The sequence below is a fragment of the Meriones unguiculatus genome, chromosome 1 (assembly GCF_030254825.1).
Source record: "Meriones unguiculatus strain TT.TT164.6M chromosome 1, Bangor_MerUng_6.1, whole genome shotgun sequence".
NCBI lineage: Eukaryota > Metazoa > Chordata > Mammalia > Rodentia > Muridae > Meriones > Meriones unguiculatus.
In genome coordinates, this window is record NC_083349.1 from 142313728 (window position 1) to 142327623 (window position 13896).

Genomic DNA, 13896 nt, shown 5'->3' on the forward strand with positions numbered 1-13896 from the left:
ATCCAAGACTGAGGCTTCAGGATGTCAATCACCTTTAACAACAACATCCAACCTGATTCTCATGTCCAGTGTGCTTCCTATGACCTCTGTGTCCCAGAGTCCTCAGCTATCACTAAGCTAGGAGCAGCCCAACAGCCAAGGAACGCTTTATGACGTGAGTGGGCCTAACTTCCAACTCTAGCCTGTCTCACTTTACAGAACCAGTTGCCAAGCTCCAACCTATGCCCTGTAGCCTAAGACCCTCCGAGCCCCCTGCCTTGTACCCCACCCCATTCAGTCTTAGCCACCTTGATGGCTTACAGCGCCTGCATCCCACCTCCACGCAGGAGCAATTTGGTCTCTGGCTTGCGTCCTCTGTGTGAGGAGGCAAGGGCTCTGTATAGACTCACGTTGGCCACTTGCGTGTGAAGCCCTTAACTGGGAAATCTAAGACTGCACCCAGGGTAGGCCAGGTGGCCCCCACCCCAACATTCCAGGACACCACCTTCTACCAGAGATTCAAGGCCAGGACACTAGATGGGAGAGGAACCCACCGACCATCCCCTACAGCCAGAGCCTGCGACTTGGAGCAGCCCAAGCAACGCAGGGCCTCTGGGAACCCCAGGAGAGTTCGGAGCGCAGAGCGTCCTGGGAGGCTCAGTGAGGTTGCTGCCTGGGGCAGAGTGAGAGCATCCAGGCCAGTGATGGGCTCACGTGAGAACGATCTTTCCACCCGAACAGACATTTCGGGAGACAATAGTGAAATGTGGCAGTGCATGCTTGTAGGCCCCGTCTCAACAAAACAAATCAGAAACAGCAGGTATTAAAGAAAAGTGGACGCCAGGTACAGGGTAGATACCTGTTGTCCTAGCTACAGGGAGTGAGGTGAGAAGACTGAGGCCAACCTGGGAAATGCACACATGCACACACACACACACACACACACACATACACACGAGACAGAGAGAATGCTAGTGTTGGTGAATTGAAGAGAAAATAGAACCTTTTTAATCCCATCACTTGGGAGGCAGAGGCAAGTAGATCTCTGTGAGTTTGAGACCAGCAGAGTCTACATTGTGCATTCTAGGACAGAAACAGTTACCCTGTTTCTGTTTTCTGTTTCTAGAAAAATAAAAAATAAAAAGTGGGCGGGGTGGGGGGGGAAGAGCAATCTTTGTGAGCTCTCAAACAAGGTACAGCTGCTACAGAAAGCAGCGCAGCCAGTTACCCTGTGACACTGTAAATTGTCCCACGCCTGTGTGTGTACACAGGGGATTGAACTCAAGTGCTCAGTGGATGATTCACAGCAGCAGCAGTCACACACCAGAAGGCAGAGGCAGCCCAAGTGTCAAATGCCTGTGTACAGCAGGACCCGCCCCAGCCTCTAGCAGAAAGGAAGCTCTAACCTGAGCCAGTCCAAGTGGACCTCGCAGACACTGCTAAGACAGATGATGAGTCAGACCCAAAAGGTTTCCGTACAACCCACTTACTTGAGGTCTTTAAAGCAGTCAAACTCAGAAACAGAAAGTAGAATGGATGTTGCTAGGAGCTAGGGAAGGGGCGGGATGGGAAATGATTGCTTAAGATCCACAGGATCCAACTCTGCAGGATGCAAAAGATCTGGAGATGGAGGTGGAGGCTGGCGGGCAGCATTATGAATGTTCTTAACCGAACAAGGGTTAAAATCGGGGCTGGCCTTGCAGGCTCAATCCCCAGAACCCCTGTTAGAACACAAACAGGCATGGGAGGCCCACCCTGTGATCTTAGGGTAGGGAGGTGGAGCCAGGAGCATCCCAGGATTCCTCTGCCCAGCAAGCAGCAGGCCAAGAGGAAAGCTCCCAGCAAAAACTGATGGGGGTAGCACTCAAGGAAAAACACAGCAGCTTGACCTCCGGCCTCCAAACGCAGAACAAACAGAAGTGGTTACAAGGCGTGGTGGTGATGCCTGTAATCATAGTTCTCAGGTGACATAAAGCCAGTGCTGAAGAGCAGAAGACATGAGGCCCTTCCTCACACATCTCCTGCAAAACCGTGTTAAAGGTAAATCTTACGTCATGAACATTGCTGTATCATAATCAAAAAGAAATTTGTAAATTGTGGGGGTTTGTTATAGTTGTTTGTTTTAAAAGAGGAACTTACTATGTAGATCAGGCTGACCTTGAACTCAGAGCCTCTGCCTCCACCACACTCAGCCAACACAATTTCTGTGAAGAAGCTGTTTCTGGGCTGGGCCAGGGAAGCAGATCACTGGTAGAATAGTTTTTAGTGTTTTAGTGTATATTAAGCCTCAGGAAAGAAAACAGGGTTCTAACAAAACAGCATGTGTGTGTGTGTGTGTGTGTGTGTGTGTGTGTGTCTGTGTGTGTGTGTGTCTGTCTGTCTGTCTACCATAGTCCATGTCCATGCTATGCAGAAGAAGGTGGTCATTAGCCACCAGACATAGATGTTGGTAATTGGGGTCCTCCAGAAGAGCAAATGCTCTTAACCACTGAGCAGTCTCTCCAGCCCCCAAACAGGAATCCTTAAAGCTGCTTATACAAAAGCACATCACTGGGGCAGAACTGTAACATAGCTGGAGTGCTCTTGTCTGGTATACATGAGGCCCTGCATTCAATAGCCGGCACCATGTGAAGCAGCTGTGGTGACGCCACTCACGACTCCAGCACTTCAAACATGGAAGCAAGAGAATGGCAAGTTCAGCATCATCCTGAGCTCCATAGCAAGTTCAAGATCGACCCAGGCCACTTGAGACTGCATCAAGTAAACGAAGCTGTGGTAACTGGAGGCAAACAACTGTTGGCCTCCATGGGAAGGTGTTCTTTGCACAAGGCCTTAACTTACTATATTGTCTTTCACCTTTACATAAGAATTGTGTCAGGGCTTTCACACACACACACACACACACACACACACACACACACACGCACACACACTAAGGAGAGGATAACACAATCTAACTTCTAAAATGCTCTGATTTCAATGGCTTCATTAAATGAGTTCTAGCAGTTAGGTGTGTCCTATCCAAGCCTAGAAGAAGAGAACCCTGTAAGAAAGCCACCTCCAGCTCTTGAGGATTAGCAGCAGAGAAGACCCCACTAAGAGCTGAAGCTGCACCTGACAACCCTGTATCTGACAAATATGGCAATGGAGGGAGGCCCCAAGCCAGTTCCTTGAGCTCTCCCAAGACAGGAAGGGACAGGAACTCCACAGTAGAGAGCTTGAGAAGAACTGTATTCTCCAATAGCACATCTATGGGGACAGAGTGTGGACACTGATAGAGGAGTCCTCTTTCTCCCTGGAGTCAGGAAAGCAGTGAGAGCGGAATAAGGACCAAGAAAGTGATGTCATTTCTTTCACTTTTTGACACATATGCCAAATCAACATACAGTTCTTTGTATTTGCCGAAAATGTAAAAATGATTAGTTTGGTCCAAGTCTACTACAAGACTGGAGTGATGTAAGCCTAGAGTGAGCCTGGGCACCATTCAAGAGGAAATGCTGGGGTGTGCGAGGTGTGCTACAGGGTGGTAAACTCTCGTGGACACAGAGAGGCTGCAGGCTTCCACGAAGAAGCGAGCTTGGCTCTCTGCAAGGGAGATTCCTGCCTTCTAAATCCAAGTCCTAACTCTTCACAGGAAAGTACCAGCAGATAATATCTCAAATGGGAGCAAAAAAAAAAGAGAAATCACATATGTTAAATCTGACTTAGCAAAAGAAGTAAAAGCACTCCAAATGGGACTAGGCAGGGAAAGGAACAGCAGCTGATGGGCAGAATCACGAGTCCATTTGTACTTCCTTCCCATGGACATGTATTAATTCATAAAGATTGCAGAAGATGCACATGCCTGTGATCTCTGAAGTTGGGAGGCTGAGGATGAGGTCGAGACCAGCTTGGGTTAGTTACTGAACCCTAAAGCAAAGCAAAACTGCTGAAAATTATTATCTTCCTGGAATTTCTGTTTTATCAGAGGTGTGTAATGAAAGTTTTGGTTTCTTTAAAAACTCACTTATGTTATGTAAATAGGTTTTGTTTTGATCCCAAGTGTGGTATTTTAGTTTGTCCACAGCTGGTAACTGCCTCCTGCGGGGCGTGGTCTTTGTCAGCTGGTAAGGGCCTGCCTCATGGTGCAGAGAAGGGCGTGATCTAGGACTCTGAGGGATACAAATAGGAGGGCCCAGAAAGAGAAGTAGGGAAAGCCCAGAGACAGAGGAGGTGGCAGTCTGGAGAGACTCTAGGTGGCACAGCAGCTTGGAGGAGGAGACTGTTGGCTGTGTTTGCATCGACCTTAAACAGCCAGGGGAAGTAAAGGGGTCCGTGACCCCTCTCCCCACTAATCTCTCTCCTACCTAGGGTTGGGGGCTGGAAGGGAGACGCTTTAAGGAACCCCAAATAAAATAGAATTTAAAAACGAGCACAACCAAAGCATTAGGCTTGCATCTGAAATACACCCGACACTCAGATTTTGTAGGCTTCATCTTAATACAGTGCAGTGTACTGAAGAGACATTGGGTTAATCTCTTGGTGAAATTGTTGTTGCTTTTCACTGTGTAGCTCTGGCTGTCTTAGAACTCACTATGTAGACTAGGCTGGCTGAAAACTGACAGAGATCCACCTGCCTCTGCCTCCCAAGTATTGGGATAAAAGGTGTGCACCAACATGCCTAGCCTGGAATCATAATTTGATATTAGTGGAAGGTGGGAACTGAGAGGTGACGCCTAATTGGAGGAAGCATGTCACTGGGTACACCCTTGAAAGTGACTCTCGGCTTCCACACCCAGAGGTGACAGCTCAGGGCTGTCCCACCTTCTCTACTGTGATGCTCTGCCTAAGCTCAGCCAACCAGTCCTCTGGACCCCTGAATCCAAAAAACCCTTTCTTCCTTAAGCTGATGCCTTCTGTCACAGCAGTGAGTGGTGATTTCAACAATTCCCCCAAAGCACTATCACCCTGTCATTTTCTGGAGATAAATACCCTTAGTCAATTAACCGCACCTATAATTCTTTGGAGCTCCTCCCACCTCTCTGCCTTCACCTCCTCCCTGCAGCCCTCAACTTCTAGCAGGCTCAACTCACCTGCTAGAAGGAAGGAAGAAAGGTAAGGAGAAAAGAGCCCAGTGAGCTCCACCAAACACATGAGCGCAGGTAACCCCCCCCCTCCCAGGTGTGAGAGCAGCTGCATTAGTGATCAGGTAAGACACACAGACCGACTCCGGCAAGTAGAGTGACCCCGTACTTGAAAGATGAAGGCAGGAGAATCAGAAACTCAAGGTCTTCTTGACCACATGGTAAGTTCTGGGCCCACCTGGACTGAATGGAGTACTCTCTCGATGACATGAAACAAAGGGAGACAGACCCGGTCTGTCCCACGGCACTAGACCGCTGACATGAGCAGCTGTGTCCCGCCCTCCCTCGCGTGGACCCAGGTACCTATCCACGGAGTGCCCGTGGCCTCCAGGGACCACTCGCTCCATTGGCCGGTATCCAGCTCCTCCTTCCCTCGGAGCTGCACCACGTGCTTCACCCCTCTCAAGGCGTCGTGGATGATGCACTGATGCTGGGCCACCGGGAGCTGCGGAGGGAGACAGGGTGAGCGCCGGTGGCCCTGATAGGGTGATGCGACAAGGGGCGGGCACCCTTGACCACCCTGATCTCCACGTGGCAGGGGCTCACACCACCTGGGAGGCAGTGTGAGATGGAGCCCTTCTCAGATGCACAGGCTGAAGTGTCGGTAGGTGACTGAAGCCAGCACACTGCAGCCCTGGCTTTACACGGAACCCAGCATTCTCCTTTCCTGTTCTCACAAGGAGTCTGGCCCGGCCTTATTAGTCTCGTTTTATAAAGACAAAGCCAGGCCTCCTAAAACTAAATGTCTCACCCAAGACTATGAAGGATGGAAGGCGCAAAACTGGACCCAGAACCTACTTTTTTGTTTTGTTTTGTTTTGTTTTGTTTTGTTTTGTTTTGTTTTAAGACAGGGCTTCTCTGTGTAGCCTTGGCTGTCCTGGACTCCCTTTGTAGACCAGGCTGGCCTTGAACTCACAGAGATCTGCCTGCCTCTGCCTCCCTGAGTGCTGGGATTACAGGCGTGCGCCACCTACTTCTTTTTCAGTGTCCTACTTCCCCAGAAAATCTAGGAGCATTTTTCTGTTTAGATATAGATTTGAGCTGGGCATGAAGGACGACTTTTATAACTATAGCGCTTGGGAAGTTAGGAGGCTAAGGCAGGAGGGCTGTCTAGAGCTCACGGCTACAGCTCAAGGGTGAAGTTTGTCTCCATAAAAAGGAAAGGAATTACCAGCCACATTGTGAACGTCTTTGACCACACAGGGCGGTATCGAAGCTCAAACTGCAGCAAGTAGTACCGCGTGTCCCAGGACGCCGGGTCTTGCCAGCTGACATTGAGCCATCGAGGCCTTCCAGGTATGGCTGACACCACAAGGTTGGCAGGTGGGTCAGGCTTCACTGTGGAGAAAGAATGAAAGAACCACGTCTGACCCACCGCCACCCCAAAAGCCACCAGTCCCAGGAACTAGGCCATAGAATACCAATTCCAGAAGGAAGACAATGGAGTCCACTACCCAAGGATTCGCCTGGAGAAAACCCAGTAGTATTTAACCATCACCCCTAGCAAGGGCTAATCAGTGAAGACCTGGAACCTACCCAGGTGTTCTTTACAATAGGATGAGTGAAACAATTACGGTTTGGCTTGGCCTTCCAGGCAAACATTTCCTCTGGAAACCCGGTATTTGCTAAATGTCAATCAATCCTAAAACTGCCTAGCTGGAATTTCCCAATTAACCTTGCTATAGCCCTAAATAAAAACCCTCCTCCCACTGAGCTCGGGCCTCTACAGTCAACCACTGTGTCAGTGAGGGTGTGGGCTGGAGCTGGAGCGTGTACTAAATAGACCCTACTGTGTTTGCATAGGAATCAGCTCCTTGGTGGTCTTTGGGGTCCTCGAGACTTGAGCATGACAGGAACAGGCCTTCTGTGCTGCAGCGAGCAAGGTACAGAGCCTCAGACACCCTGCCTCCAGGAGGACACCACTCCCCAGAAAAGTTTAAATTATATTTGTTTAATAGAAATGGAAGCCAGAGTCCGGGCTGCTCTAGCTGCCCTTCCAGAGGACCCCGGTTCAATTCCCAGCACCCACATGGCAGCTCACAACTGTCTGCAACTCCAAGAGTTGATGTTATGCCCAGATCTTAAGGTCCCCAAAGGAGTCCCTTAAGGCTCCCACGAGGAGGCGGACCCTGTATGCAAGAGCAAAGAGCTTTTATTTGGGCTTAAGCTCGGTCTCTCCACCAGCACCAGTGCAGTGGGTAAGTGAGGAGAGCCCTGAGCAGCTGCACAGTAGGGTTTTTATTGGAGTTTGAGGAAGGACAGTTACACAACTGGGTGACATTCAGCAAGGGCAAGCTTGTTACAGAGTGATTGGCTAACTAACATAACACTGAGCAAGCTATCTACAGACCTCAGGAATATTAGGTATTTTCTGTGCCGTGAATGTTCTACTATGAGGTCGGTGGGCTGCCCAGCACAGACGCCCCACCCAGAGATGAGATGCCTTCCCACTCTTGCGGTTATCCTCAGGCTGCCGTGTCCTTGGGTAGGGAAACATATGACCTAGTTTCTGGAATTGGTGACCTATGGCCTAGTTCCTGGTGACCTTGGGGTGGGATCACTAGTTCCTGGTGACTTTGGGGTGACCTTGTTTAGGCCTAGCTCCTGGTGACCTTTGGGGGTATCAGGCCCGGTTCTCTCACTGACACCCACAGACATACATGCAGGCAAAACACCAATGCACATAAAATAAAACAAATAATGTATAAAAAAAGAAAGGAAGGAAGGAAGAGATGGAACACATAGTCTTGCACCTGGTAGGCAAGAACTTAGTCACTGGGTCACCCTTCAGCACCCCTATGTTCATCTTGAGAAGACCCCCATCCATTTGTCAGCAACGCACCAGAACGCTCTGCTCCCAAGGCCCCAGCCACATCTTCTCTGCCTCTCCCAGGGGTAGATGAGGAATACACCCTTAGTCAGCTGTGGTGGGGGAGGGGGGAGGGGAGAGGGGGAAAGGGTGGGGGGAGGGGGAGGGGGCAGGGTTACTCACCAATCTTCAAGCTCTGAAACGCCACACTGAGGCTGGACTTTCTTCCCATGCTGTTCGCCACGCACAGGGACACTACGTGGTGAGCTTTCTCACCCTCGAAGACTTCCACCTGACAGGAGAAGCTTCTGAGCTCCTGCGAATACTGGCAGGGCACCTGGAATTCATTCTTTGCATTGTTGGTGTTGCTGTACAACAGAAGAAGTGCACAAACATTCTAGCAAATTCTGTTCTTTTTCAAGAGAAATAAGTCTGGCTTCAGCTCAGCCAGGGTCTGCTCCTGTGACTTTTCAGCTAGTTTTCTCCCTAGAAAGAGAATGCTAATGGCTTTAAAGCCTTCAGATAGGATTTCACCACAGAACCCAGGCAATGCAGAAGGGGCGGAGGAAGGCACTTGGGCCTCTCTTTTGTCATTGTGTCTTGACCTCTGCCTTCCTTCCAGGGTCTTATCCTTCACACACAAAGGTTGCAGAAGTGACTAAGGAAAGCCCATCCTGGGGCACAAAAGACCTGCCCTCAGGTGATACAGCACAAATGCTCGCACATTACCAAAGCACTAGAAGAGGGGAATAGAAGAGAGGGACAGACTAAACAAGACTTCAGAAGACTGAAGACGGTCAAGGGACAGATGCTATCCCACCAGGCCTGGGAACCTGACCTCTCCCACTTCCACTTTTCCTGCCATGAGAAAACAAGTGGCCAACCTCGACTCAGATATAACTGGGGCCCACCGAGCTGGTCGCCACACTGGTTTTGTTACATGGAAATTCTCCTCCATCTGCTAAACGTTTTATCCAAGACCCTTCAGTGAGAGACCTAAGACCTCAGAGGAGCAGACCCTAGCCTGTGCTTCCGGTGCCCTGCAGTAGTGCCCTGCCCGGAGGAGAATCTGCTTTCATGTCTTCGGCTCTGCTGACTGCTCTTGATCACTGCCTGCTATTCGCTCTAGGGCCAGGCTTGAGTTCTGCGGAACAGCACAGGTAGCCTGAGCTCACCCACAACCTGGGCGGGACTGCACAGGGTTCCATAAGGTTATTTAAATGACACGCTCTAAAGCATCTAAATGTTTACTTCAGAAAATGTCCACTTAATACTCTGGGATCGTGTTTGACTGGTGGTAACCGAACCCATAGAAAACACTCATAGAGAGGACTACCATCCTCTGAGCACTCAAACGTCATTGTAAATATCTAGACTGAGGATGGAGACTATCCCTTACACTCATTCTACCTCCCTGGCTGAAGCCACCATCTTCAAACCTCCTGCTCTTAGGGCAGAGGTATGGATGGGTAGCCCCTCACCCCAACCATGACCTCTTCCTGTATCCTGCCTTCATAATGCTCACAGAGTCAAGGCACTGGTTACAGCCTTTCCACCCACCCCCACCCCTCCTGCCCCCAGGGCCATTTGTGCTCTTCTTTAGGGCAACACCCCAAACCTTTGAACCGTGATGGAAATTAGGCAGCTCATCCTAGGATTGGGTTCTCTTCCCAACCACTTAGAACCACTTCCTGGCTAAAGGACCAGAGCTGTTGTGTTAGGCAAATTGAGTTAAGGCTGCAACACAGGGCTCAGTTCCTCAATCCCAAATTTCTTCTCTTTTTTTCTTTGTTGTGTTAATGTTTAGAGTAACCAAGTATCAAAAAACAGGAACTTAGCCTGGCAAGGTGGCCCAGGCCTGTGATCCCAGCACTTGAAGAGGCAGAGGCAGAGAGATCTCTGTGAGTTTGAGGCCAGCTTTGTCTACAATGGGAGTATAACACAACCAATAATACAAAGAGAAACCTTGTCATGAAAAACAAAAACAAAAACAAAAACAAAAAAATGGGGCTTTACACATATTATGTGTCAGATTTGGGATAACTTTCTACTGATAAAACATTGGTCCTGGGGCTGGACGCTGGATTCAACTTCCCTAACACCCACACGGTCGCTCACAGACCTATAACCCTAGCTCCAGGAGATCCAATCCAAAATATGTGTGTTGCACATACATGCAGGCAGGCAAAACATTCATACACATAAAGTAAAATACATCTTGTTTTGTTTTGTTTTGTTTTGTTTTTCAAGACAGGGTTTCTCTGTGCAGCCTTGGCTGTCCTGGACTCAAACTCAGAGATCTACCTACCGCTGCCTCCCCAAGTACTGGGATTACAGGCGTGTGGCTGACATAACATAAATCTAAAAAGAAAAATGGTCCCTGTCCCGTCAGTCCAACAGTTACCGATGCCCTCCAACCCTGTTCCCCAGCTAGGCGGGGAGGCGGGGAGCATCGGCTGAGCATGGCACACGGCCCCACTTGGCACTTACATCTTCTTCACAAACAGCACAGCCTTCGTGGTTGGAGAAGGGGTGCTGCTCGGGTGCCACTCACAAATAGCATTTACGAGAGGGTTCTTCCGGAAGCAGGAGAGCTTGGGCTCCTCTGGAGGAACTGAAAGAGAGCTCAGCAGGGTGAGGGGGGTGCGAGGCTCCCTGAGAGCACCTGCTGTGTGCTTCACTCCTGTGTGATGCTGAGGGGGCTCTCGGTTCAGCTGGGAGCCACAAATGACACAACTCCCCAGGGACATCTTGGCCAGTGGACCCCAGCAAGGAGAAAGACAGCGGCATTGTCTGTCTAAAGCTGTGGTTCTCGGCCTGCGGGTCAGGACCCCTCCAACAAAACTCAACTTTCCAAGAACATTTATGTTACGATTCATAACATTACAGTTAGGAAGTAGCAACAAAAATACTTTTATGGTTGGGGGTGAGCACATGAGGAACCGTGCTGAAGGGCCCCAGCGTTAGGAAAATGGAGAACCGCTGCTCTAAGAGAATGAAAAGATGATGCAAAACTAGCCCCTTTGGCCTCCCACAGAGTCGGCAAGTCTCTCCTTAGCCTCCTCGCCTAAAATTAACTGATGTTGACGTAATAAACAGGGACACTGGAAGAACGTGCTGAGAGCAGGGCTCCCACACAAGGCGCAGGCCCCGTCGCCTTCTCCGGAGCTGAGGAGGCCCTTGGCCTGCTATTGTCGGACTGCCACCTGCGAGTTCCATGTGTGTTTCACTTGCGCTGTGCAGTTTTCAGCCCTCGAACACTTACTTTATCTCTGCAGCAAGGAATCATGATAAAGTTCCCTCTGTTTCGCCAGGGGATCTGAGGGTGGTAGCCACAGTTAAGACTAGGTGCCTGGCTGGGAGTCCAGCGCTATGAAATCTGCCAGATGACTTCCACAGCGAGCCACATGTCTGAATGCCACAGGCAGAGCAGTGGCCCTTTTCCAAAAGGGAAACTCGTGAGCCCAAAGTGACAAGCTTAAAGGATCAATCAGGGACTCTTTCTGGAATGCAGGGACATGTTTCTTACAGACGTTGAAGCTGCCCTGGGAGCCGCTTCCGGGGACACTGAAGGCACAACTCACCATCCACCAGCAAGGGCACAGTCCCAACCAGGTGACCGTCCAGGAAGCAGAAATAGTCGCCGGTGTCGCTGAGCTGCACTGCCCTCAAAACCAGGGTGTTTCCCGTGGTGGTCCACCGTCTGTGCTGTGAGCCGGAGTACACCCAGTGAAAGGTGACATTGCCTGCTGCCTCCTTCCCGGGGCAGGTCAGGGCAACAGTGGCCCCTGGCAGGCTCGTCACCGTACCATTTGCCACCTCTGGGGAAGAAAAAACATGGAGTAAGTCACAGCAACTTGAACATAGGACTTGTGATTTGGAGAAGTCAAAGGCCTCCACAGTAACACCTCTGGAGTCTCCCATAAGCCAGCTGGCCTCCAGCTGTCTGCCAGAGTGCATGATCTGGCAACCCAGCTCCCTCGATAGAAAACCCTTTAAAGGGACAGGTGTGAACTGGCAGTGATGCATGCCTGTAATCTCAGCACTCAGGAAGTCAGAGGAGGCAGCCTGATCTCTGCGATTTCGAGGCCAGCCTGGTCTACAAGGTGAGTCTGCAGGACAGCCAAGGCTACAGAGAGAACAATAAAAAGAGAGAGAGAGACAGGTGCGGTGGTGCATGCCTTTAATCCCAGCACTCAGGGAGGCAGAGGCAGGCAGATCTTTTGAGTTCGAGATCTCTGAGGTCTGCAGAGCAAGTTCTGGGATACCCAGAGCTACACAGAGAAATCCTGTCTTGAAAAACCAACCAAACAACCAACCAACCAATCAATAAGAGAGAACCACTTCCCTAACTTAAAAAAAGAAAAAGAAAGAAAGAAAGAAAGAAAACAAAAGAAAAAGAAAAAAAGAGACCCCAGGCACACAAAAACCATCACCCTGTTTTAGTTCAGTGCCTAGAATGGTGCTTGGCACAAGGCAATCACCCTTGTGCAACTGAACACACAAGTGAACAAATGAATTCAGCTAGAGATGAATGCCAGGGTCTCAAGCAGGGACCCAGCACCAGCATACACGTGCACAAGAAGTCTCGGAGTGACATTCTACAGGCGGTAACCAACATAGAGGGTTACTATGCAGAAGGAAAATAAAGCCAAGGCTTCAGGCTCGCTCTGCTCGGGCTAGGACCCTACATATCCATCTAGCATATCAAATCTAGGCACAGCTGTTTTTAATTCTAGAAAGCAAGTTGGAAAGTAAAAACTAACAAACAAATAGTCTTCATCCCCTGAAAAAAAAAAAAAAATCATGGGTACACCCAAGGAAAACAGAGGTTAAAGATTCAAGGACCACTGAGTCAGCCAGAGTGATCCATGTTGACAAGCTCACATTCGGGAGCCTGAGGCAGGGAGATCACCAAAAGCTTAAGGCCAGCCTGGGAACTTCAAAAGAGACTAGAGAGGCAAATCCATTCTTTTCTCGACACAGATTATAGATTATAGACTCACAAGCTCTGAAGTGTGAGTTTAGAGCCTTGTATAAAAGTAATCCCACAGGCTGAGGAAACAGCCGAGGGAACATGACTGTTCAGGTCAGGCACAGGTGGCTCTTCACACCAGACATCTGACTTCGAACAGCGAGTGGCAGCCACACATCTGGATTCAGAGAAGCCAGCTGCTGCCAGAGGGCCTGACCTCGTGCCCACGTGTGTTCCTGACACTGAGGGTAAGCACAAGAGTCTCTCTTTGACCTTTGAAGCCTTCTTGCTTGGAAAGCGGTCTGACCCAGTACCTGGCCTGTTTTTTCTCCCGTCCATCCTCAATGGCCATCCGAGAGGAGGCGGTAGGTAGATCACAAACGTCGCCAGGAACCCCGACTGCCCCCACTGGCCATTTTCAGACACACTGCATCAGAGAAGCAGGGCGTCGGCCTGGCTACATGGATGACCTTCAGGTGCCCCATTCACTGTACCTCCTGGAAGATGGCAGGACACCTGCAGTGCCAGAATGGTGGTCACTGTTTTTCTCCCTTTTCCCCCAGAGCCCTGGGCTTTTAGGTGGGAAAAAAAAAAAAATGACAGGGCCTGGAGAGATGGCTCAGTGGTCAAGAATGATCGCTGCTCTTCGGGGGATCCGAGTTCTTTTCCCAGCACCCACATCGGGCAGCTCATAACTGCTGATAACTCCAGCTGGCCTCAGAGAGAAGCCATACACAGCGGCACAGTTTTACAGCGGCGGTTCCCAGCCTTTCATGCTGCAACTCTTTAATACACTTCCTCATGCTGTGGTGACCTCTGGCCATAAAATTATTTTTATTGCTACTTCTGTAATTTTGCTACTATTATGAATCATAATGTAAATATTTTTAGATTTAGAGGTTTGCCAAAGAGGTCACTGACCCACAGATTGAGAACCGCTGACTTACATAGACATATATGAATAAATAAAATAAAACAAAAATTTTTTTCTTTTTAAGGAATGGCCAGGC

The 13896-nt window shown here is 49.7% G+C and overlaps 1 protein-coding gene across 2 annotated transcripts in view; it reads right to left on the minus strand.

The window, feature by feature from the left end:
- The window catches only part of Il6r (interleukin 6 receptor), a 48023-nt gene that overhangs the window by 15577 nt on the left and 18550 nt on the right, over nt 1-13896 (minus strand). For both annotated transcript variants that reach the window (XM_060367483.1, XM_060367488.1), the window contains exons 2-6: nt 11496-11732; nt 10402-10525; nt 8095-8279; nt 6274-6440; nt 5406-5547 (exon numbers count right to left, since the gene is read on the minus strand). In XM_060367483.1, the coding sequence (XP_060223466.1) occupies nt 5406-5547; nt 6274-6440; nt 8095-8279; nt 10402-10525; nt 11496-11732 (855 nt within the window). The remainder of the gene's footprint in view (nt 1-5405; nt 5548-6273; nt 6441-8094; nt 8280-10401; nt 10526-11495; nt 11733-13896) is intronic.